The sequence below is a fragment of the Capricornis sumatraensis genome, chromosome 19, assembly GCF_032405125.1.
Source record: "Capricornis sumatraensis isolate serow.1 chromosome 19, serow.2, whole genome shotgun sequence".
Classification (NCBI taxonomy): domain Eukaryota; kingdom Metazoa; phylum Chordata; class Mammalia; order Artiodactyla; family Bovidae; genus Capricornis; species Capricornis sumatraensis.
In genome coordinates, this window is record NC_091087.1 from 38,813,045 (window position 1) to 38,837,136 (window position 24,092).

At 52.7% G+C, this 24,092-nt stretch overlaps 1 protein-coding gene across 2 annotated transcripts in view; it reads left to right on the plus strand.

Annotated features, from left to right (window-relative positions):
• The window catches only part of TMEM266 (transmembrane protein 266), a 67,815-nt gene that overhangs the window by 39,998 nt on the left and 3,725 nt on the right, over nucleotides 1–24,092 (plus strand). For both annotated transcript variants that reach the window (XM_068991106.1, XM_068991107.1), the window contains 2 exons: nucleotides 207–322; nucleotides 13,146–13,335. In XM_068991106.1, the coding sequence (XP_068847207.1) occupies nucleotides 207–322; nucleotides 13,146–13,335 (306 nt within the window). The remainder of the gene's footprint in view (nucleotides 1–206; nucleotides 323–13,145; nucleotides 13,336–24,092) is intronic.

Here is a 24,092-nt window from a genome sequence, read left to right on the forward strand (position 1 = left end):
CTCGGTCACCATGGCTTGGGGTTCTAGCCCTCTTCTACTTTCTGGGTGCCGTTGGTACCTAGGCACCGCGCCCACCGTTGCACCGCTGGATCTTCTGGGAGCCACACCTGGGCCTGAACCTGCTGCTAGCTGGACGCTGGGACTGCCCCTTCCCCTCCCAGCCCTGCCACTGCCAAGCTCTTCATGGGGCTATCTCTGTCTTGCAGCCTACGTCCTGCCGGTGAAGGTGGAGATGGAGATGGTCATCCAGCAGTATGAGAAGGCCAAGGCCATCCAAGACGAGCAGCTGGAGAGACTGACGCAGATCTGTCAGGAGCAAGGGGTAACGCGTGGCCACTCTCAGTTCTGCCCGGGTCCATCCTGGGCAGAGAACACTAGTGGTGCCTAAAGCCCCCCCCCACCCAGGGCGTCAGAGCTGCAGGGGCCCTGTGGTCAGCGAGCTCCTCTGGCCCCTTCACAGACACATGGGGAGCCCAAGGCCCAGAGTCAGGAGACGTGTCTCTAAGGTCACTTGTGCCCAGCCAGGCCTGGACTCAGCCCCAATTCTCAGGCCAGGCTTCTTTTCATCTTGCTGTGGTGACCAGTCAGCTCTCCAGCCTGAACCAGCTGAGTCACCTTCTCAGTTATCAGGGTCTTCTGGGCACCGCGGTCTCTGAAAGGCGAGGGGAGTCAGATTCTGTGTGCAGAGCTTGCCAGGCATCACGGTGGGCCAGCTGCCACCCAGGACCCCCAGACCCACCAGAGAGGCATCAGCAGTGCCCTCTGCCCTCTGGGAACCAAGAAAAAGACTCAGAGACAGGGAGGGGCCCTGTGAGGCTGTGCTGAGGGGGGTAGGTGGGCTGGGGATGGGCAGCTGGGCCCGGAAGAGGGTCTGCCTAGGATTCTAGGCCTCACTGAAGGCCCATTGCTTCCCCTCCACCCCCTGTCCTCTGCACGGCTAACCAGAGGTAGTTTGGCTTCCATCCTGATGAGAGGGAAGAAACCTGGGGTGTTAGCAGCAGCAGCAGGGGGATCTGCGCAGGTGTGAAGCTTAGTTTTACTTTGGCCGTGCCTGGTCTTGGTCATGGCGTGCGGGGTCTAGCTCCCTGACCGGGGATCAGAGCCACCTAGCCTGCCCTGGGAGCACAGTCTTAGCCACTGGATCACCAGAGAAGTCCCCAGATTTGAATTTTTGGTGGCTCTTCCTTGCCACCATTGGAGGACGGATGGGAGAGTCAGGAGTGGAGATGGAAATGAAGCCTGAAAGAGGCTGTAGAACCACCAAGGGGAGCAGGGTCTGGGGTCAGGGAGATGACACCTTGAGCCTCATCCAGGACCTGGCCAGAGCATGGTCTGGCAGCTTCGTCTGCTGTCTGATAGGAAAACGAATGCCCTGCTCAGCCACTCTTGGCCTCATGAAAGCCCTGCATCTGCTCTTCATAAATGCATGGCCTCCCAGGCTGCAGAGAGCGAGCTGGCCCCACGAGCCTCACGTTAACAGCCCATGTGCCGCGTGGCCAGGGGAAGCCCTGGCGGCAGCCCACCTCCCCTGCTTTCCACCGCGACCCCGTCCTGAGCCCCCGGGGACCCCGTGTTCCTGCTGTCCTGATTCACATCACCCGCTCCATGTGGCCTCCTTCCCGGGGGTCTGGGCCAGAGGGAGACTCCCTTGGACTCCGCGCAGGAAAGAGCCCATAAATAAAGACAGATTCCCTCTAGGTAGTGACATCTGGAAAAGAGATGAACAGAAACAAACCGCTTTAATTTAAAAAACACCTGAAGCCTGTCATCTGACTTAAGACAGCAAAAAAGGGCCAGACGGGCTGGAATCCCAGGGGGCTGCCAGGAGGGCGGGAGGGGCTGGCTAGAGCTGTGACTGAGTTCTCCACTCTCCCAGAGCTCGGCCCTGCCCGCTCCACAGGGTGGAGCAGACAGACACTTCATTTTCAACTGGATTGTAAGACCAGGCTTGAGACTTGACTGGGCAACAAATGCCTTTAAAGAAATGTGAGTGCTGGCTCATGGGATATCAGGGGTGGCCAGATCCTTTGAGAGGAAATTGCTTGGAATAGTTAAGTTGTTACGGACAGACCTGAGTGCAAAGCCAGCTTGGCTACTTGTGGTTTTGGACCTTGGTTTTCCTAATCTGAAAAATGGGGCTAGTAATAAAATCTGGGAGGGATGGCTGTGGGATTGTTTAGCTTAAAGCCCAGCACCTGATAAATAGTGACTCTATGAGAACTAACCCCTATTTCCCCTGACACACCCATTTTACAGGTAAGAAAATTGAGGAGTAGTGACTTTCCCAAGAGCACACAGCTAAGTGGGCTTTTAGAGCCAGGAGTAGATCCAGGTGTCCTAACTGAATGCCCTTCTTCCCCAGCCCACCTTGCTTAGGGTCTTGTTCCATGACATTTTTCTACCCAGGTCGCTTCTCAGGGCTTGGTTAAAACCTTGATCAGGGTGAGCACCAGGGTGATTTAAAATCACGGCCTGAGGGCAGCCCTTCTTTTGTGGGCGCAGACCTGGCTCCCCTCAGCTCCCCTAACAGCGTCCAAAAAGTCTCTCGCTGCTGTCCCCATCCCCACCCCGCCCCATCCTGGCTCATCTTGGTCACAAACTCTCTCTCTCTCCCGGCTGGAATTCTTAGGGTTCAATGAAGCAATTTCCAAACTAAATTCGTGTATTCTGCCTAAGAAACTGAAATTTATCCAAAGTTCCAGTGAAATGTGTGGCATCACTTTGCATTCACCTTGCTCTCTCCCTGGCATGTATTTGTATAACTGTTTGCCAGCTCTTATTTTTCAGGACAGTTTTAGACTTAAAGGACAACCGTGACGGTAGCTGAGTCCCCACATGCGCTTGGTCTACCCCATTTCCCCCTGTGGACATCTTACCTCAACATCATGTGTGTGCCACAGTTAACGCACCAACATTGATGCGTTATTATCAAGGTCTGCACATCGTTCAGATTCAGTTTTTATCGAATGCCCTTGATCTGTTCCAGGATCCCGTCCAGTATACCATCTGGCAATGAGTCATCATGTCTCCTGGGGCTCCCCTTGGCTCTGGAAGTCCCTCAGACCTCTCTTGTTTGTGGGGGCCTTCACAGTTTGGGAGAGCTGGTCAGGCACTTTATAGCGTGTCTCTCTTGGGTTTTGACTTGTGTTTTCCTCATGATTCGACTGGAGTCCTGGGAGTCTGGGAGGGAGACTGCAGAGATCCTGTGCCGTTCCCGTCCCGTCATATCAACGGTGACACTGTCACTCGGACGTCACCGTGGGTGTTCACCCTGAGCCCCTGGCTGAGGTCGGGTGTGTCAGGACTCTCACGGATCAAGTGACTCTTTTCAAAATTCATCTTCACTTTTTAAGAAAGCTTAAATTGCTTCTTCCGGGGACCCTGTGGAGACTCTGGGGATGTGGTTTGCCAGCTTCTTACATGAATAGCTTGTACGTTTCATCTTCTGTGCCACATGGCAGCCGATTTCTTACCCCGTGGCCACACCCGAGGTGGCCTGGAACCTCCTTGTGTTATAGACGAGGGGCCCCTGGGTTTGGCAGATGGGAGAATCTGAGGCCAGTGGGGGATGAGGATGGAAGAGGGGCGTCTAATGGCTCATTCCGGTCCTTGCCCCCTGGACCGCACTGGCCCTCTGGTCTTCTCAGGGAGACAGGATTCAGAGCTGCCCTCAGTCCCACGTCTCTCCAGGCCACTGGGCTACCTCACCTTTAGCAGATTCCTGCAAGGAGCCCAGAGGGGCCGAGCGGCGGGGAGCGACGGGGCTGCACTCTGTTGGCCGGCCTCACCTTTCTCCAGCCTCAGCTGGCCTTCTGCAGTTTTCCTCCAGATGGCTCATTACTGTGATGGAAGCATGTCCCCTCAGACCCCTGCATTCAACAGTCCTTTGCTTGGAAGGTCATTCCCACTTGGCTCTTCTTTCGCTCTCTCTGTGGATTCTGCTGTCTGCCTGTACGTCCACCCAGAACTTTGTTACACCAATCTGTACACCAATGGATTCCAGAGGAGGGGTGCTAGTGACCATCCTTCAGAGCGATGGTGTGCACTTTTTGTCCGTCTCTGTAAATGGCTGCTTCAGAAATCAAAGGTATTTTCGAAGCAGGGGTTAAATCAGTGCAATGATATATTCTTCCTATTTGTCATATGAAACCACCTCTGAGGTTTTAGTGTATCCTTGCCCAGCCCCTTGCTCTAATTCAAAAACAAAGTTTGAAGTCCCCATTGTACCCGCTCTTTGCGTTCTAAGCCTTGCAACAACTTTTGGCCCCCAATAATACGATCCAGCTCAGAGCCCTATGGAAGTTTGTCTCTCTTCCCTGCTGGGCCCTGTGGGCCGAGCTAAGTTCTACTTCCTCAGCACCATCCACCCTGAGATCACTGGCAAGAGACCCAAGGAGGTGGGGCTCAGTCTAGGGTGACTTGGGGCCCAGCCTGCAAGGCAGCCAGTGGAACTCAGTGAGCCCCTTAGGACAGCCTCAGACCTGGGGCAAGCGGCAGGCTCCGAAAGAAGAGTCCTGTGTGAGGGCAGCTTGCGGGGTGGGGGGCCATCCTCTCACCCAGGGAGTCAGCAAGAGGAATTCTGACTTCGGCTACATGGATCACCCCCTTCACCCCTGGACCTCAGGATCCTCACTGGAGAAATGGAGGAAACAAGGCTTATATCACAAGGATGCTGTGCAGTTCAGATTAATTCAAGTAATATAGAAAGTCTGGCCCACTGAAGTCTCTCAGTAAATGAGAGAGAGAGAGAATAAAAACAGCACTGAATCATTTATAATGGTGACTGTTTACAAATGCACGGCCACGTGTTTTAGCTCATCTTGACTTTGATGGTCAGAGTTGGCAGGCTTGGTATTATTAGTCCTTTTATAGATGGAAAGACTGAGGCTGAGACAGACTGCGGCTTGCCCAGGGTCTCGCTGTTTGTCATGGAAGGAAGGGCCGGGATGGAACTCCGGGCTCCGTGTGCATTTTCCTACACCACAAACAGGGCATCTGTACAAGTCTGTTAGAATGAGTGACACCATCTGCTCCATCACATAGATCCAGACATCCAGTGGCCTAAGGAGGAGCGTACCTGTCCCGCCCGCCCCCTGCCCCACTGCAGCCCAGTGCAGTGACATTGAGGGGGGTGGGGGTACAGGGCCATTGTGGCAGAGTCACTCTGGCCTCCAGGCTCTTCCACGTCATGGCTGCTGCTTATTCTGAGTGTCTGGAGTTTTCTCCCTTTAGCCAGGGGATAAGAAAGGGAGGGTAGCGAACGGTGCATAGACGATTCTTACTGCCTGGGCCTGAAAGCAGTAACCTTTGTGCTGGTGACCTGGTGACCTTGCTTCTGCCCCCGTTTGATGGTGGACTCAGTTACACATTCATACCTAAGGCACCAGGCCCCAACAACAGTAGACGGTGCACCTACTGAAAACAGTCACCTGCGTAGCCGCCTAGTAGGCCCACAGTGTTCCCTAGCTCCGCTCCCCCCTTCCCAATAGCAGGAGGGGCAGTCACAACAATCAGTCCTCCCTGGATGAGGCAGGTCCCCTGTCTCCTGAAGAAACGGTGATAATCTGGACCCCAAGGGACAGGCGTTCCCGGTGGAAGCAGGGGAAGGGTGCAGAGGCCACGCCCCTGTCCTTTGAGGCCAGCAGGTTCAGAGTAGCAGGAAAGAGGTTCTCCTCGTTCTTGGGGTGGCGTTTGTGGCTGGCTCATTCTAGAGAAGCCCCCTCTTTTCTTATAGAGGCCAAAGCCCCCCAGCTCAGCACAATAGTCTTTGTTACCTGGATTATTCAAGATCTCCAACCATGAGAAGGAAAGTTGTTTTTTTTCAAACATGGGAAGTGATTTGTAAAACAGCCGATAGCTTTAATGACAAGCCTATTTAGCTGATAAAATTAGCCATCAGAGGAATAACTTATGTTATCCTTTTGCCATAATTTAAATTTATGGCCAACTACCAGTCATCTTCACAGTGGATGGAAAGGGGCCAAGGTCGGATTCAGCATCACCCTGCTCCTAAATCATTAGTTTGCAACTGTCTCCTGAGTTTTATTGTTACCAACAATGGTGAAACTAATGGAAATAAACATTGGATGCCATCCAATAGCAGATGGGTTTGAAGGCAGGGCAGTCTGTGCAGACAGCCCTAATAGGATGGAAGAAAATTATTGCTATTGCATTAGATACCATCGAGCTTCTGGCCAAAGTGTGCATTGATCAGGCCAAGGCTATGTCAGTTGCACTCCACAAACCAGACCATTAAAGGCAGAGATGCGCTGGGTGTGCCCGCCCTGCCGCCCTGGGGGTCTGGCCCCGCCTGGGCATGCATTAAAAGCCCAGCCCAATAGAAGGGGCCTGACTCACTCCAATAATGCACACTGAGGGCTTCCCTGTGGATCCCAGCTGATTTGGTCAGGTCCTCTGATTAGAAATACTTAGCTTATGATGTGCATTAAGAAGGGCGGTGACTGCACTTTCATTCTTCCTAAGTCACACAATGGTCCTTTTTTCCCCACTGGACCAGCTTGCCAGTGGGAAATTTGCTTCATTTTGTCTTCAAAGCCGCCACGTGCTTCCTCTCCCAGAGGCCCAGGCCCACGTGCTACGGGTGTTTCTCCTTACCTGCAGTTTGACTGAAGGGCATTGGGGTTTTTGTGTTTATCTTCCTTGAGATTCTTCTGAGTTCCTTGAATTTATGGGTTGGTGTTTTTCCTTAGATTTGCAAAGGTTTGGGCAAACCTTTCATTTCTTCTCCTTTTTAATGTTTGTTTATTTGCCTGTGCCTGATCTTAATTGCAGCACGTGGGGATTTGAGTTGCGGCATGTGGGCTCTAGTTCCCTGACCAAAGATTGAACCCAGGCCCCGTGCATCGGGAGTGCGGAGTCTTAGCCACTGGACCACCAGGGAAGTCCCTCCATGATCTCTTTATTTATTGCTTCGGCCTCATCCTGTCCTTTTTCTCCTCTGGAACTCTAATTGCATGTTAGACTTTCTGGTCATGCCTTCAGTTCAGTTCAGTCGCTCAGTCGTGTCTGACTCTTTGCGACCCCATGAATTGCAGCACGCCAGGCCTCCGTGTCCATCACCAACTCCCGGAGTTCACTCAGACTCATGTCCATCGAGTCAGTGATACCATCCAGCCATCTCATCCTCTGTCGTCCCCTTCTCCTCCTGCCCTCAATCCCTCCCAGCATCAGAGTCTTTTCCAATGAGTCAACTCTTCGCATGAGGTGGCCAAAGTGCTGGAGTTTCAGCTTTAGCATCATTCCTTCCAAAGAAATCCCAGGGCTGATCTCCTTCAGAATGGACTGGTTGGATCTCCTTGCAGTCCAAGGGACTCTCAAGAGCCTTCTCCAACACCACAGTTCAAAAGCATCAATTCTTCAGCGCTCAGCTTTCTTCACAGTCCAACTCTCACATCCATACACGACCACTGGAAAAACCATATTACTTCTTTCTTATACCCTAATGTCTTCCCCCATTCTCTCTTTTTTCTTTTTCTGAGTGTAAGTCATAATATTTTTTTTTTATAGATCTATCCTCAGGTTCAACATTCCTGTCGTCTACTGTGTCCAGTCTGCTGTTAAACACACGCAACTGAGGACTCAATTTCAGATACTGTATATTAAGGTTCTAAAAATTTCATTTAATTCTTTATAGGGTCTGTTTCTCCACTGAAATGTTATATCCATTTTATCCATCTTTCCCCCTCCCCTCTCTAACATATTAGTCACAGTTGTTTCAAAGCCCTTGTCCATTAATTCAAATATTTAAATAGGTCAGCTTCTGTGCAGATTCTAAGCAGCTTCTTAACTGGATTATGATTTGATAATCAGTCACTTTTTTCTACTTGTTTGCATGAATAGTAATTCTTATTGTCTGTGAAATGCATTGTTGATGCATTTTAGATGTTCTGGATTATGTTATCTTTCTCTGTAAAGAGTTGGCTCTCTGCAGTTGGGCATTTGCATGAGAGCAGGGGGCTGCCCAGGTGGTTCAGTGGTAAAGAACCCACCTACACTGCAGGAGACTCAAGGGACATGGGTTCAAACCCTGGGCCTGCAAGATCCTCTGGAGAAGAGAATGGCAACCCACTCCAGTATTCTTGCCTGGAAAATCCCATGAACAGAGGAGCCTGGTGGGCCACAGTCCACAGGGTCGCAAGGAGTCGGACACGACCGAGCACACACAGAACGCAGCAGGAGCACGGGATAGTGCTGAAGATGCACCCAGAGTTTACTGGCACTTGCAAATTTCCCCTCCCGGTTAGAATCCCAGAGGCAGCACAGAGCTTATTATAGACCAGAATTCAGCTGGTCTGTTAGCCTTATTGAACACACAGTGAAAATGAGGCCCAAAGAGGAAAAGAGGCTTAACCAAAGTCAGAGTGAGGCAGGAGAAGGGGGTGACAGAGGACGAGATGGTTGGATGGCATCACCGACTCAGTGGACATGAATCTGAGCAAGCTCTGGGGGACGGTGAAGGACGGGGAAGCCTGGCGTGCTGCAGTCCATGGGGTCACAGAGTCGGACACGACTGAGCGGCTGAACAACGACGGAGGGAGGGGTGATGGCCACGATCTCAGGCTCCTGCCTCCAGCTCTAGCTGTTTCCCCACATGGGAGCCTCCTTCCCATCTCCGGGCCTCAGCTCTCCCATCTGACTAATGAGGCCCTGACATCCTAGGGCCCCTTGGCAGCTCTTCATCAGCTGGGGACACACACGTGGCCATGTTCAGGAATGGGGATCGGGAGCCGGGCTCTGAGGGTCCCAGCTAGAACATCTGGACCGCCCCCTGGGCTGTCACGGCCAGTGGCCAAAGCTGAGAGCCCCTGCAGCCCGTCTGCAGAGGCTCTCTGTGAGGGGCCAGTCATTCCTCCTCTGGGCAAGCGCTCAGAGCATCCAGCCCACACTCTCTGGGTAAGCAGCTTGTAATAACCGGTCCCCAAAGCAGGTGGCCCTCTCCCTCATCCGCATTCTAATCATGCCCATGCTGACACTGTCACTTCCTAAATCGTTCTCATCTCCTTCTCACTGTCTCTGCTCTAGTCCAGATTCTGGTCATCCCTGGCCTGGACTGCTACAGTAGTCTCCCAGCTCATAGTCCCATGTCTGTCCTGGCTTATGTCTGTCCAGTTCATTCTCCACTCTGCTTTCAGCACAGTCCTTTCAAAATGCTCAGCTGAATCACCACCCCACCACCCCAACTTTCTGTTTAAAAGATTTCAGTGGTTCACTGTTGCTCTTTAAATAAGGGCCAAAGTCCTTAGAAGCCCGTACCGTGGCTCCGAGGCTGTATGCCTGGTGTGGCCCCTGCAGACCTTCTCACCACTCTATCCTCCAAGTCTCTGCCTCCTGGACCCACCACCTCTACCACAGGTGCCACCCAGAGCTAGCTTTTAGGACTCTCCTAAGAGATTTGTTCCTTGTGCAGCAGATAGCCCCTGTCACTGGGACCAGCCAGGACTCACTGGGAGAGGCATTTTCATTCTAGTATACATAACAGAATTTTAACATCACCCTCACCATGCTTTACCTGACTTCTTAGTGAATGGATGAATAAATGAATTGCTAGAACTACCATACACTTGGGGTGCATATTTTTAGCTTTAAACTTATTTCATTGTGCATGCCTATGTCTGCATATATGGGCTTGGGGCTGGGCAAGCTCTGGCCTCTGGCTGTCTGGCCTGAATTCCAGTGGGACACCCATGGGCAGCTCTGTATCAATTACAAGTTATCAATAATGCATCTGTTCAGAGTGGCCTTGGAGGCCATTAGCTAGGACTGCCGGCCCTGATGAGCGGCCTTGGAGAAAGCAGGCTGGGTATGCCCATGGGAAGTTCGGATCATCTGGGGCCGGAGGGGCTCCTAGCCCCAGCAAAGCTAAGGAGGGTTGCCTAATGGGTCGTCCGTGACATCTGAGGCCTGCTGCAAGAAGGGTGGCTCCAGTCCGCTCCCTCTGCACAGACTACCCTGTAACAAGCCAGCCGTGCTTCCTCATTTTCTGAGACCAGTGGCGCCATCTGAGTACTGGGTTGTTAAGATCCAGGTCTGAGCCTAGTCTGAGACCAGAGGTAGAGCCCAGTGTGTGATCAGGTTGGGCTCTCAGTTCGTGACTTGGGTCAGAGCTCAGTGTGTGAGCAGACTTGGGGCTCACTCTGTGAGCAAGATCAGCGCTCAGTGTTGGGGCTCAGGCTTTGTCTCAGCTTTGGGTCAGGATCAGGACCCAGTTTGTGGCTAGTGTTAGGACTCAGCCTGAAACCACAGAATTGGGCAAAACTGACTAGTTTCACACATTCGTGTATTGATTCACTCAGCAATATTTATTGAGGGCCTTCTGTGTACCAGGCAACAAGACGGACAAGACCCACAAGACCCCTGCTCTTGCAGAGATTTTCTTCTATACTTTACTCTTGTGTAGATTATATTCTGCATGCCTGCTCTAACAGAGCGCCAGGGTGGCAGTGGGGTGCTGGGGCGCTCACTGGCTCCTGAGGGCCAGTTGTGCACGTTTCTTCCCTGTTCCGCATAACATCGTGTTGGTAGTTTGGAACTGGCCATGGTGGATTTACCAGAGATTAGCATGCACTGTAAATCAGGCCTCTTTTTATTTTTTTAATACCTGCACACCACTGCAGGTGAGAGAGGAAAACCCATAGACAGTTTTTGAAGAAAATAGTGGAGTGACCACATGTGTTTCTCTGATCTCCTTCCCCAAATTCCACTAAGATGGTGGTAAGGAAAAAAAGAATAAACAGATAAGAATTAAGAAACCCTTTAAGTCCTGTCCATTAGGACAGAGAGGAGAGAGAGATTTCTGTGGATTTACGGGAAGTAGAGAGTGAGCAAGAAAGCAGTAACTGATCTCGAAGAAAGGGGGATCTATAAGGGAGTGTGTGAAGAGGTGGCTAGAGAAGGAAATGGGCTGATTCCCCCTCGGAACCCTGGAGAGTTTGGAAGGAAGGGGTGAGTGTGAAGCTGACCATAGCGGAGAGGGGTGGGCTATAAAAGGCTGTACACATGCTATCTGAACCCTCCAGGTCCCCTTGCAAATCCTGCACAGTCAGGAGACCATGCCCCCCCATCACACAAGAGGCAAGCGTTTCAGCCTCTGGAGAAACTGACCCAGAGGCACACCCTGGGAATTAGGTAAATGTCCTTTCGTCTTGTGGCTGAACCCTCAGCCGCATTTCTCTGCTCTGCTCTCAGGGCACAGGTGGGCCCGAGGCGTGTCCTCAGGCAGGAGGCTGATGGAGTCTGCCCAGACCTGAGTGGTCCTAGAGACAAAACCTGTGAACACTGCCACTGGGAAGCTGTCCCAATGTCAGTTTGCTGCCCAGCCACCCTAGTGTTAGTGACTCCTTGAATTGTGTTTCACTTTCATCAAAGGAAAAATAGTGAAACATTAAAATAATAATAAGAAAAAAACAATCAGAAGGTGCTAAGTGCGATGTAGAAAATTCAAAGAGGGTAATGGGATGGAGTGCCTGGGTTAGGGATCTGGGAAAGCCTCCAAGGGGCAGGGGCAGCCATGTGATGTAGGACCAGAGGTCACTGGGGAAGTGATCCTGAGACCAGCACAGGCTTAGAGTGTTTAAGGAGTTTTGAGAAGGTGTGTGTCCCAGTGAGAGGTAGAAGGAGAAAGAATGAGATGAAGTGGGCCGAGTAAACAGAGCCAGAACACACACCTGCTCTGTAAGTCAAGGGTAAAAACCTTGGGTTTTCTCCCTCCGGAGGGAAGACATGACAAGGGGGTGACATGATCTGATCTGGGTTTATGAGAACCCCTCTGGCCCCTGTTGGAGGATGGATGGTAGAGGATGTGGGGCTGCAATCATCCAGGTGAGAGCTGGCCGTGGAGGTGCGGGAGGTGGGTAGACTTGGGGTACCCCTTCGGGAGCTGGCCTGGAGGGCAGAGTGGATGGCAAGGATAATGGAAAGTGAGGAAACAAGGGAGGAGATTACATTTTTGGACCCAGCTAAAATGAGATGAAAGCGCCTGAGGAGCAGCTGTGAGGACAGAGTGAACAGTCCTGTTTAGGTTGAGTTTGTGATACCTGTGACCCAATTCGGTTGCTGTCAGGCAGGCAGCTGGAGGTGTGACCTGACATTGCAGGGAGGGGCCATGGCTGGAGGTTGGAATCATGAGCAAGCAGGTAATCTCCTAGACAGGAAGCTAACCCCCAGCTTCAGGTCTTTGGGGGTTTGACTGGAGGTTGTGGGGTTGTGGAAAAGCAATGCAATGTGTATTTGGAACACTAGGTGGCAGTGAAGACTCTCCTTCCTCCCGAGTCCGCAGTCAGCGTCAGACCCAAACTTTGCCTTCGCCCAGAAGACCCAGGAAGGCCCCAGTGTGAACAGCTATCTCAGCCACAACCCCAAAAGGCATCTGAAAGCCTCTCTAAGAAACTATCCCAAACAACAAGAATTTAAACCAAAATAAAAATGTATGACGCCTTTTACAAAGCCTTTATGAAGAGTTCTGTGGGGTGATAACCCCCATTTTACAGAGACAAGAAACCACGGCCATATGGCCGGTAAAGCCACAGGGTTGGGACCAGAGCCAGTCCTGTGTGACCAGCAATTGGAACACCTCCGAGAAGGATGTGGGCGTCCCTGCAAGACAAGTGGGTCAGGCACCGCCCAGCGAGCATACGATGCCACGAAGGGCTTCCCTGGCAGGTTACCACGGGCCCTGGATATTGTGGGGTTTCCAGTCCTCCGCTAAACATCGGTGTAAGACACCTGAATAAGGTTCTCATTTTGGGGGTCACACATTTAGACAAGTAACTAGAACAGGATTCAAGTCCGATATTCCCCGACTCCTGCGATGTTTTTTTGTTTGTTTGTTTTGTTTTGCAAACCACCATTGTGTTCCTCTTACGGCCATCTTGTCCTCACTATGGGGCCAGACGACACAGTATCAGAGGTGGGACACAGGAACATGATTTATTACTTGGAAAAGGCTCCATAAACGTCAGGGACTCTTGCCATTAGTGTCGTTGGGCGATTTATAAAGGAAAGTCCCCTCCAGCCTTTGGAGGCTCAGCGCCTTCCTCCCCGCTCCCCCAAAAGGAAAGAGCCCAGACGTCTGGCAGGGCCCGGGCCCCCGTGCCGCCCACCGCCCACCGCCCCTCTCCTCCTTGCAGTTTGAGATCCGGCAGCTGCGGGCGCACCTGGCTCAGCAGGACTTGGACCTGGCGGCGGAGCGCGAGGCGGCGCTTCAGGCCCCGCATGTGCTCAGCCAGCCGCGCAGCCGCTACAAGGTGGTGGAGGCCGGCACGTGGGCCGAGGAGACGGCGGCCGAGAGCGTCGTGGAGGAGCTGCAGCCTGCGCAAGGTGAGTCCGCCGGCGCCAGCCCCCGGGCTCTGCGCACAGCCACAGCGTCCGGGAGCTGGAGCACGTCTCCTGATGGGTCTGTGTCCCGATGTCGGCCCACGATTTTGGTGGTGGTGATGGGGGAACCCTAGTTAAGTGCTCCCCGGGACTGCCTTTCTCAGCCTTGGATATAGCGTTCAGTCAAGCTACCTTGACACGACTTCTACCTGAGCTCGGTGGCCTGTAGGCGTCTTGCCTGCTTTGAGTGTATCACCTCCCCATTCCTCGCGGCAGCTTATAGACTTTCCTACTTAATGGCTGAAGGAACTGAGCCCCAGAAAAGTCGTCCAAAGGTGCAGAGCTGGGTTTCCAGTCCAGGCCTGGGGCCAGAATAGCCCAGAACCTAAGCCTTGAGGATGGTGGTAAATTGATGGGCCGGTGATGGTGGTGGTGATGGGGGCCTCGGCAGTACCCTAGGGCAGACTTCTCTCTAGGGAAGACCAACTGTGTCGCCTTGCAGTGGGGACTTAACCTTTCTGAGTCTTGGTTTCACTAGCTGTCAAATGGGAACAATGCTGAGCCTTCCTCACAAGTTCATGTCAGGCCCCAGGAAGCAGGTGTAAGTGGCTTTCAGAATTACAAAGTAGTCCTGCAAATGTCAGGTGGTGTTATTTTGTGATTGGGATGGAAATACCACTCCGTGGTGATGCAGCTGTCAGGTTGGTCCTTTATGGGGTTTGGGGAGGCTGTGTTCTGACAGGCTCAGGCCAGGACTTGGCTCCCGGCACAGGGGCCAGCAGGGGAGATCTGAAGCCTTGTTAGAGCCCCCAGGGGGTCCTGGGAGCCTGGACGCAGGTTCCCCTCCCCAGGCACCCTTGCTGCTCCGGTCTGACTCTGCCCTGCCCTGACTTGCACCTGAAAATGCTGTTGCTAAAATTATGGGTAAGGGATTTCTTCACTTTACCAAGATATTTTTAAAAAACATTGACTTCCCCTAATAATTCAGAATACATTTCTAGGACCACCTTTTTGACCTAAAGGTAAGGGAACTACCCAAATGCCTCCAAGAGAAGCTTTTTACAGTGTGATGTCATTCCATCCTCACACCTCTTTTCTCTCATATGGAGGGAGAAACTCAGGCTCAAAGAAATCAAGAGAACTTCATGGGGTCACATGGAAATGGAGATGCTGGACTCGGCTAACTGCAGCTTGATCCAGGGCCCTCTTCACCTTGGCATGCTCCATTCCCCTCGCCAGGGCAGTGACAGCCAGGCAGGGCTGGGCAGGGTGGGAGGCAGCAAGCCAGAGCTCCAGACTCTGCCACGCCCTAGCTCTGTGACTTGGGGTCTTAGTGCTCCCTTCTGTAAAGTGGGCTCATAACTCCGGCTCTGTCTGCCTCACAGGAAGTCTGGGGAGCTGGTGGACGTGAGAAAGCTCTGTAGGCTACAAGGTGCTGTAAACAGGTTTTGGGGAGTAGGGTGATTGCTATTATGATCTTTTGAGAGACCTTCTAACCTTAGAACTTTAGAAGTTGGGGGCGCAGGACTTCTGAGCCTAGCTCTTCAGCTGATGTGCTAATCCCATCTAGAACCCCTGCCAAGAGGTTTACCAGCCTCTAAGAACAGGTACTGGGCACCTCCCAAGGAAGCCCAGGCCAACCCAACTTCACATAACTCTGCCTGTTAGAAAATAGTTCCTCAGACTGAGCCAAGGTCTGCCCCCAGGACCCATCTCTCCCACCTGAATGAAGCTTTTATGTCTCCCAGCTGAGACATCCTTTCAGAAACTGGCCTCTGAGTGTCTTCTTCTCCAGGAACTGTCACCTGCATTGCCACAGCCACTGCTCAGGGGACGCAAGCCCTCCAAGTTCTTGCTATACAGTCCCTCCCTGAGCATTCCAATGTTTCCGTCCCTCTCAGAGTGACGTGTAGAACTAAGCGCACTTCTCAGGGAGCTGCAAGACTAGGGCAGAGTGTTAAGGGGTCACCCCTGCTTTTTTGTTCTGGACCCAAGACTCCTGTGTCTGAGCCTTGTGGTGGCTGCCTGGCCTGAGCTCCCAGTTGAGCCAGGTCATGGCTCTGCTGAGCCTTGGAGCCTCCCCACAGCCCATCCTTGACTTTCTATATGCCCAGGCAGAGTTGGACATTCATTTGTGTTCAGTTATAGCCTGATTCCTGCCTTTACTCTGGGTTTCCAGGGCTTTGTAGGTTCTGCTCACAACTCATCACCAATCCTGCTGGTTTTACTGCCTGCATATATTTTGAAACATTCCCAACTTTTCGTCTGCATTGTTCAGCCTCCCTCTTTCTGGACCTCATCTGCTTCCTTGACCTCAACTTTGCCCCCATGGGTGCCCTCTTCACTCCTTTCCCCCTCCAACACACACACGCATGCACACACATACACACACTCGGTGATTTTCCATAAATCTTTCGTGTCACTCTCTGACTTAATACCTTGGCTGATTATTTGCTCGAGCTGCTGAAACAAAGTCCTGCAAACTGGGTGGCTTAACCAACAGAAGTTTCCTGTCTCTGAGTTCTGGAGGCTGAAAGTCTGGGATCAGGGTCTTGGCAGGATCAGCTCCTTCTGAGGTTGCGAGGGAGCATCGGCTGCTGCCTCTCCCCCGGCTCCTGGCGCGTTGCTGGCAACCCTTGGCGTCCCTTAGCTTGCAGAAGCATCACCCTGACCTCAGCCTTCTCTTCACATGGTGTCCTCCCTGTGTCTGCATCTGTGTCTGGATTTCCCTTTTTACAAGGACCCTAGTCATGTTGGTTCTGGGGCCCACCCTACTCCAATATATGACCTCATCTTAACTAATTCTGTCTACAACAATCTCGTTTCCAAATCAGATCACATTCTGAGGTTCTGTGGGTTAGGATTTCAACATATGACTTTGGAGGTGGAGGACATGGCGACTCAGCTTGTAACAGGTGGCATATAAGGCCCCTGATGGTCTTGTTCCAGGCTGCCCCCTCCCACCCGCTGCCGTCTCATCTTCTTCCAGTCTGCACTCCATCTTCACTTTCACTCTGGCTGAGTGAAACATCTCTGCATTTGGAGAAGTGTTCTGTGTAGTAGTAAGTCCCTGAGGCTTTCCACATGCTGTTCACTGGCAGGACAGGCCTGCCTGCCAAACTTCTGTTCATCCTTCAAACCCGTCTCAGAGTCAGCTCCCGGTCACCACGTCCTTCCCTCGAGACCTTATATGAACTCCCGCTTGCCAGGTCGCCCCTGCATTTTGTCTTCTGGGCCACACCTGGCCCTTGGCAGGCTCCCCATAGAGTGATCTACGTGGAATATAGTCTGCAAGCTCATAACTGATTGAAGAACAGAACAAATCTGTGGACGTCGCTTGTTTCACTGTGGGTCCTGCAACCCTGGGTCTTCTCTCAGCGCTCAGGGGGCTTCTGGTGGTAGCCCACTCCAGAAACCCCACTTGTGGCTTGCAGCTCCCCATGCCGGGGCATGGGGAATCCAGAATATAAGATCTTCATTTTGAAAATTCTGGAAATTGGTGGCAACTTTTGCCCACTTTGTCCTGTTTTCCAAGGATGAGAGGAGCAGGTTTACAGCCTATCCCAGGGTCTTCCCAGGTGGCGCTAGTGGTAAAGAACTTGGCTGCCAGCGCAGGAGACTTAGAGAGACACAGGTTCAATCCCTGGGTCGGGAAGATGCCCTGGAAGAGGACATGGTCACCCACTCCGGTGTTCTTGCCTGGAGAAGGCCATGGGGAGAAGCCTGGTGGACTACAGTCCATAGGGTCGCACAGAGTTGGACATAACCGAAGCAGCTTAGCACATACAGCTGGCTCATCCCAGGACCTTCCTGCTGATGGAGCAAAGTGAGGTGGAGGAGCCGCCTCCTTGCTCTGCCCGTGGTGTCTGCTCAAGCCCATTTTGAGACTGCAGCTCACCTGGTGCTGGGGCCTACTCAGCGCTGTTCCATCTTCGGCAGCACATACCTTTGAACACCTGAGCTCAGGTGGCACCTCCTGTACAGCCAGTCATTCTGCAGCACCTCTCTGCCTCTCTCACCAGGAGCCTTAGCTCTTGAGATAACAGCCTGGCCATTACTATCCCCCCCAGTCAATGACCTCCAGATCCTGGACACCTGATGCCACACTTGGATTCACAGGGTGTCAAGATCTGAGGTCACAGAGTCTGCAAACAAGCCAAGCATTTAACGTAACCGCACACATTCTAGTACCGTGAAGCCGTGAGTCCCTGCCTCTCCACCCTGTTCCAGCTCTCCCTGCAGTCCCCATGGTGGGCACCTTCCAGCAGGAAGTGGAGGGAGGCAGAATAAGAAGGGAGAAAGTGATCGGCTACACGTGCCAGCCAGGGGGATCACGGGTTCTGTGCCAACCCTCCTGGAAACTAGAGGCATGTCTGAATAGGGCCCTCGGATCTCCCACAGAGCTGGCAAACGTGCACCCCTGGGAGCCATTGCCAGTGCCCCTCTCATCTAGCCCTGGAGCCCCAGCCTTGCTCTCTGTCTCCTCTGTGGCATCCCTGCCTCCCAGCTCTCAAGGGGCACACCAGCCCTGCCCAACTCAGCAGAGCACTAGCACATTTCCCAACCTGTCACTTGACTGCCAACCCCCAGAGCCGTCAATAGCAAAGGCAGTTCCTCGGAGACAGAGAGCAGAAGCCTTGCCGGGCTACCAAGTGGCATGCGTGATTCACGGCCTCGGATGAGCTGGGGAGTCAGGGCACCCCAGCTCATCTCTCTCTGACCAGGACTTGTGTCCAGAGAGGGATTTCCATGATGTTAGAAATCATGGCTAGACAAGCTAGGGGCGGTCTGGGGCACGCTGGAGAGGGAGAAAGGGCAGCGTTTGTTGCTCACCATGACCTTCAGGCCAGCGAGGGCCCCAAGGCTCAGCGTGTCACACTAGTACACAGACAATCCGGGGATTAACCTGCAGACATCAGCAATAAGTCTCTGGAGCCTCAGGGGAGGGCCGGCCTCTCTCGGGGTACGGGGGTGGGGAAGGAGGCAGCAGGGGGGGTGGGAGTGCCAGCCTCAGCCATGGCAGGAGAAGCAGCTCCTGCAGTCCCCACAGTTGCCAGCGGGTCACTGTCAGACTAACGCCAACCAGCTTCTGTTTAAACTTGCTCCAGCACAAATCATTTTTAAAACCCGGACTGCAAAGTTCCAGGCCTTGGGGCCTGCCAAGTTCACAGTGCCCCTGTGTAGTCATTAATACTTCCCTCCCAAATTTATTAGTCTTGAAGCTCGCCCATAACTTATGAATTACAGCCCCTGGTGGGAGTGCCACAGCTTTTACCATATATCACAGTGAACCTCGGTGTCCACCCCCTGCCGCCCCCGCACTGCACCAGCGCTCAGAGAAACCTCCACGGAGGTGCACCGGGTCTCACCTTGGACAGGAGAGGCCTGCGTGCTGATGGGGGTAAGTCGGGCTTTCTGCCATCACTGGGCTCTTGATGGGGGCACTGGAGACCCAGGAGAGCCCCCAGAGCTGTAACGCTAGAGCTGGGGTGCCTCACGTAAAGCAGAGAGGCAGATTCCAGCGTAGGGAGGTGGGGGTGGTTCTGAAAGAAAGATGTGGGATTCAGACTCAGGGCTGGGTTTGAATCTCAACTTGGCCTTGAACAAGTTACTTGACCTCCCTGGACTGGCTTCACAGCGGGGTGACCCATGCAGTCACCGAGGGTGTCACACTTGGTTCATTGCTCTGGTGTCACTCTCTTAAAATTCTTAATGTTTTTTCTTCAGTGATTGATATGTTAATTTCAGGTATACCTGAAAATACTCGTATATACTGGAGAATCACAGTAAGTCTAGATAGCATCCATCACTATGCATAGTTACAGAATTTTATTTATTGTGATGAGAACTTTTGAGATTTATTCTCTAAGCAATTTTCAAATATACCACACAGAACTAACTACAGTGACCATATTGTAGCATATCCCCTTGACATTTACTGTATAACCGGAAGTTTGTACCTTTTGAGCCCCTTTACCCACCCATTTCACACCCAGCCATTTCACACCCCCTCCCTTGCTTGCCCAACCCCTGCCTCTGAGAACCACCAATCTGTTCTCTGTATCACTGAGCTCAGGGCATTTGTTTGTTTCAGGTTTTGTTTTTCGATTCCACATATAAGTAAGATCATAGCGTGTCTTTGTCTGACTTACTTCACTTAAGCGCATGCCCTCTGGTCCATCCAGGTTGTTGCAGATGTCAAGATCTCATTCATTTTTATGGCTGAGTAACAGTCCATTGTATGTATGTGTGTGTGTGTGCGTGTGTGTGTGTACCACATTCATCTGTTCTTGGACACTCAGGTTATTTCCATATCTGGGCTATTATAAATAATGCTGCTGTGTACATTGGGTTGCATGCATCTTTTCAAATGAGTGTTTTTGTTTTCTTCAGATATATGCTCAGAAGTAGAACTGCTGGGTCATATGGTAGTTCTTTTTTTTTTTTGGAGGAACCTCCATACTGTGTTCCAGAGTGGCCACACCAATTTATATTCCCACCAACAGTGTACTGGGGTTCTCTTTTCTCTGCCGTCTTACCACCACTTATTATCTCTGTCCTTGTGATGCTAGCCATTATAACGAGTGTGAGGTGGCATCTCCCTGTGGTTCTGGTTTGCACTCAGTTGCACTCCTAACGTTGAGTGACGATGAGCTCCTTTTCGTGTACCTCTGGCATACTCTGTGTTTTCTTCAGGAAAATGTCTATCCAGATCCAATTTTTAAATTGGATTACTTTTTTGCTATTGAGTTGTATGAGTTCTTTGTACATTTTGGATATAAATCCTTATCAGGTATGATTTGCAAATATTCTCTTCCGTTCAGTAGGTTGCCACTCGTTTTGCTGATGGTTTCTGTTGCTGTGCAGAAGCTTTGTCGTTTAGTATAGTCCTACTTGTTTATTTTTTGCTTTCATTGCTTTTGTTTCAGTGTCAAATATAAAAAAATTATTGCCAAGACCAAGGTCAAGGAGCTTACCTGCTGCCTGTGTTTTCTTCTAGGACGTTTATGGTTTCAGGTTTTATATTTGAGTCTTAATTCATTGAGTAAATTTTTGTGTGTGGTGTAAGTTAGGGGCCCGGTTTTCCCAGGACCGCTTACTGAAGAGACGTTCCTTTCCTCCTGGTATATTCTTAGCACCTTTGCGGTAAATTAATCGACCATATACGGGTGAGTTTATTTCTGGGCCTTAATGCTTTTTAAACAAAGGGCCCCACAAATTATGCAGCTGGTCCTGGGTCTGAACTCTAATTGTCCCAACTAGAAGCAGAAGCACACACCACTGAGAAGGACTGAACACTCAGCCTCAGCACACAGGGTCCTTTCTTGATGAGGGCTGCTGAGCTGTGGAGCAGCAGCTTGGAGTGTGGCAGTGGGAGCCCCGACTAGGAATCAGGGCCTCCCTCTGGGCTCGGATCTGCACAGGACGTGTGGGTGTGCAGTCCTGACTCCCGACTCCCACCCCACAACTTGGCCAGTCCTGCCACCCAGGGAGGCCCACCTGACTCACCGCCCTCTTGCTCCACCTCGCTGGGCAGGTTGGGGCTCTGCCCAAGGGGCACACCCACACAACAAGCACTGCTGCCACAGCACTCGACCAGCTTTAGGAGGATCAGTCAGGATGGCTGCGTGGACTGCTCATGCCCTAGGAAAAAAGGTGCTGGGTGGTTGAGAGCAGCTGCGGCAGCTGCCACAGAAATGAGCTGAGACTTAGGGGCCGGCAGGGAGCACCGCGGGCCAGGGATTCAGGGAGGTGATGGACAGACCCAGGTTAGACTTGACCTTCATCATCCCGGCAAAACGTATAGCTCACCAGCAAGTAGGTATTTCTTATTCCCATTTTGCTGAGGAAGCTGAGGCTCAGAGTGGCCAGAGATTTGCCTAAGGACACACAGCAGATGTCTGCAGAGCTGGGGTTGGCACCTGGGCTGTTTTGTCCTGGAGCCTGAGTTTGTACCAGCCCTTCCTTCTCACCCCTCCAGGGTCAGCCAACCCAGTCCTCCTGTGGGGCAGTTCCTACCTGGCCTTAGGGCTCCTTAGTGCCAAATCAAAGCAAACCTTGGGGCGGGGGTTCTCTTAGACGGAGGGTGGGCAGCCCCACGTTGGGGCTCACTGATGGCCTCTTCCTGGCCACATGCATCCATGCCTGCCTGCATTCCCTCCCTGCAGGCTCCCAGACACCAGTAGTCATTAGTCTCTGGGCAGGAAGTACCAGGGACCAAGAGCAAGGCTGCGTGCTGCATGGTGCCGATGGTGTCTCAGAGGCTAAGAGGAATGGTCCAGGGAGGTCTTGCAAGCCCTGGACCCAGCCTCAGTCACTGTCCAGTCATCCTGTTTATTGGTGGGTAGTATACGCCAAGTCCCATGCTAAGTGCTGGCAAGACTCTTGAGTAAAATGTGGCCTCTGGGTGGGAGAGGACAAAGCCTCAGCCCAAGTGGTCAGTGTGGAGAAAGGGGCCTGCCTGAAGCAGAGAGAGTGGGGGGTGTGGGTGGCGAGCAACACTGCTGGAGGAGCCTGGGCAAGGCCTTGCTCTGGCCGTCTTGGAGCTCACTCTGAGGCCCCTGGGGGGGTACAGGTTTGGAGCCGAGGGAACAAATGCAGACTGGACAGGCCTGCAGTGGCCGCCTGGAGACCTAGGTTCTGTGTCAGGCACATCCATGGAGGGAGCAGTCCCATTTATTAATCCCTGCAGGCGTGATGAGAGGCCAAAGGGAAAAGCGTGAGGTCTGACCCAAGGCTGGATGGCAGAGGGCATCTGGGGGTCCCTTGACTGGTCACAGGTTTGGCAGGAGCTGAATTGCTGGTAAGAATGGAGAAGAAGCATGGAGAAATGACCAGGGTCCCAGGGTACCATTCACCAAGGTGGAGGTTGGGGGAGAAACTGAGTTCTCTTTTGAACACGTTGAGTCAGAGGTGGCTGGAGGTCATCCAGGAGAAGCTGTCTGGTTGGCCAGACCAGTCAGAAGCTGAGAGACGTCTGGGCTGAAGGTCACCTGGCTCAGGTTACTTTTATCCATGGCTTTGATGAAGATTGAACATCCTCAATTGAACAGGCAACACTGAGGTACAAGAGAGAATACCTTAGTAGATGGAATCAAGATTCAGAATGCTTTCAGCAGGCTCTGGGCTGAGACCAACAAGCTGACATTTGCCTGAGATGATAAACGTGAAGTCCTCTGTGGAGCCGACACAGCCATGGTGTGGTGAAGGCCTGGCTGGCTTGGCCCCAGCGCCTGCAGAGGAGGCCTGGCCTGGGCATCCGTGTTGGCCACAGACTCATGAGTCAGCAGAGGAGGGTGATTGCTGAACCCGACTGGAGGATGTTAGGCTGTGTGAGGGGAAAGACCCCAGCAGATCTCCAGGAGAACCCACTTGTTAAGCAAGATGAAAGGAGGTCGCTGTGTGAAGTGCCCGATCCGCAGCCCGGAGCTCTGAAGGACACAGTGACAGTCAGCTCCCTCCTGCCTCCCTTGCCCCTGTTTCGGTCACATCTGGAGCCCATAGTGACTTGAGAGGCTGGAAAACCAGGGAGGGCTGAGAATGGACAGGGGTTTCTCAGGAGAAGAGACATTTTGGGAGAAATGTGAGGGCTTTTTAAGTGCTGGAAAGTCTGTCATGTAGTAAGTAGAAGTGGGGTGTGGCCTTGGGGTGTTTGGGGACAGGACCCAGATACCCAGATCTGCAAGGCCTCCCATAGTGGGCCCTTCTAAGGAGACGGAGATTGGCTGCCTGACCATGGAGTGGAGGTCCCCAGGAGGCCCTGTGCTCCTTGGAGGTGGAGGGCCAGGCACGCCACCCCTGCTGAGCACAGAGGAATCTGATTATTAGAGCTGCTCAACAGAGAGGCAGGAGGCCCCTTCTGTGAGGGGCACAGGCCGTGGTGGGCAGAGCCCAGGTAGGGGTTGAGAGGATACTCACTCAGGTCGGGGTTGGGGGAGTGTGGTTCCTCGGTGGCTCCGGTCCTTTCCCACTCTGCTCTCTCTGCTCTTGAACTTCAGGGCTGGCTGAGGGGCCCGGAGCCAGCTAGCCTGGCTGTCACAGTCTCTAAGAGCCCCACCCATTCCCCCATGGTACAGAGCCCCGGAGAGGGGATGTGACCTGCCCAGGTTCCCATGGTGGGCCAGTGGCAGTAGCAGCACAGGAACCCAGGCTCTGGGTGTTTCTCATTCACTCCAGGCCACCTCCTGCACATGAGCCCCTGTGGGATGCACAGGTCTGCAGATCCGTTAACTGAGTTTATTGTCCTGCCTTCGTGACGTGGCCCTCTACAGCCACACTGCAGGTCCCTCCTGCCACGGCCTCAGGATAACACCAAGATCAGTGACCAGACCTGTCTGGCCTGGTGGACCTGGTGGCTGTTGCACTGCTTGCGAGGAGCAGTCACACCAGCCTCCTCCCACTTCCCGGGGCAGCCTGCAGGGTAGACAGCATTTACAACATAAATTATGAAGAGCCACGGAGAAGAGTGTTGCTGTCTTATTCTGAGGAGCGTTGCTGGTTGATCCTGAAGCAGGGCCTGGAGCCAGCCTGGGGCCCCTCCCTCAGCTCAGGCATTAATGCAGAATACACCTCTGGCCGCAGGCATTTAAAGATCAAAAAAGCTTTTAAGAGCCAGGTTGCTGTGTGTGCTGCCACCGGCCTCCCCATGTCAGGGCAGACACGCTTCTGCAGCGAGCTCAGGTGTGTCAGGAACGCAGCCATGGAGAGCAGCAGGTTCCATCACCTGCAGACTGAGGCTTCTTGGGGGTGTCATCAGCCTC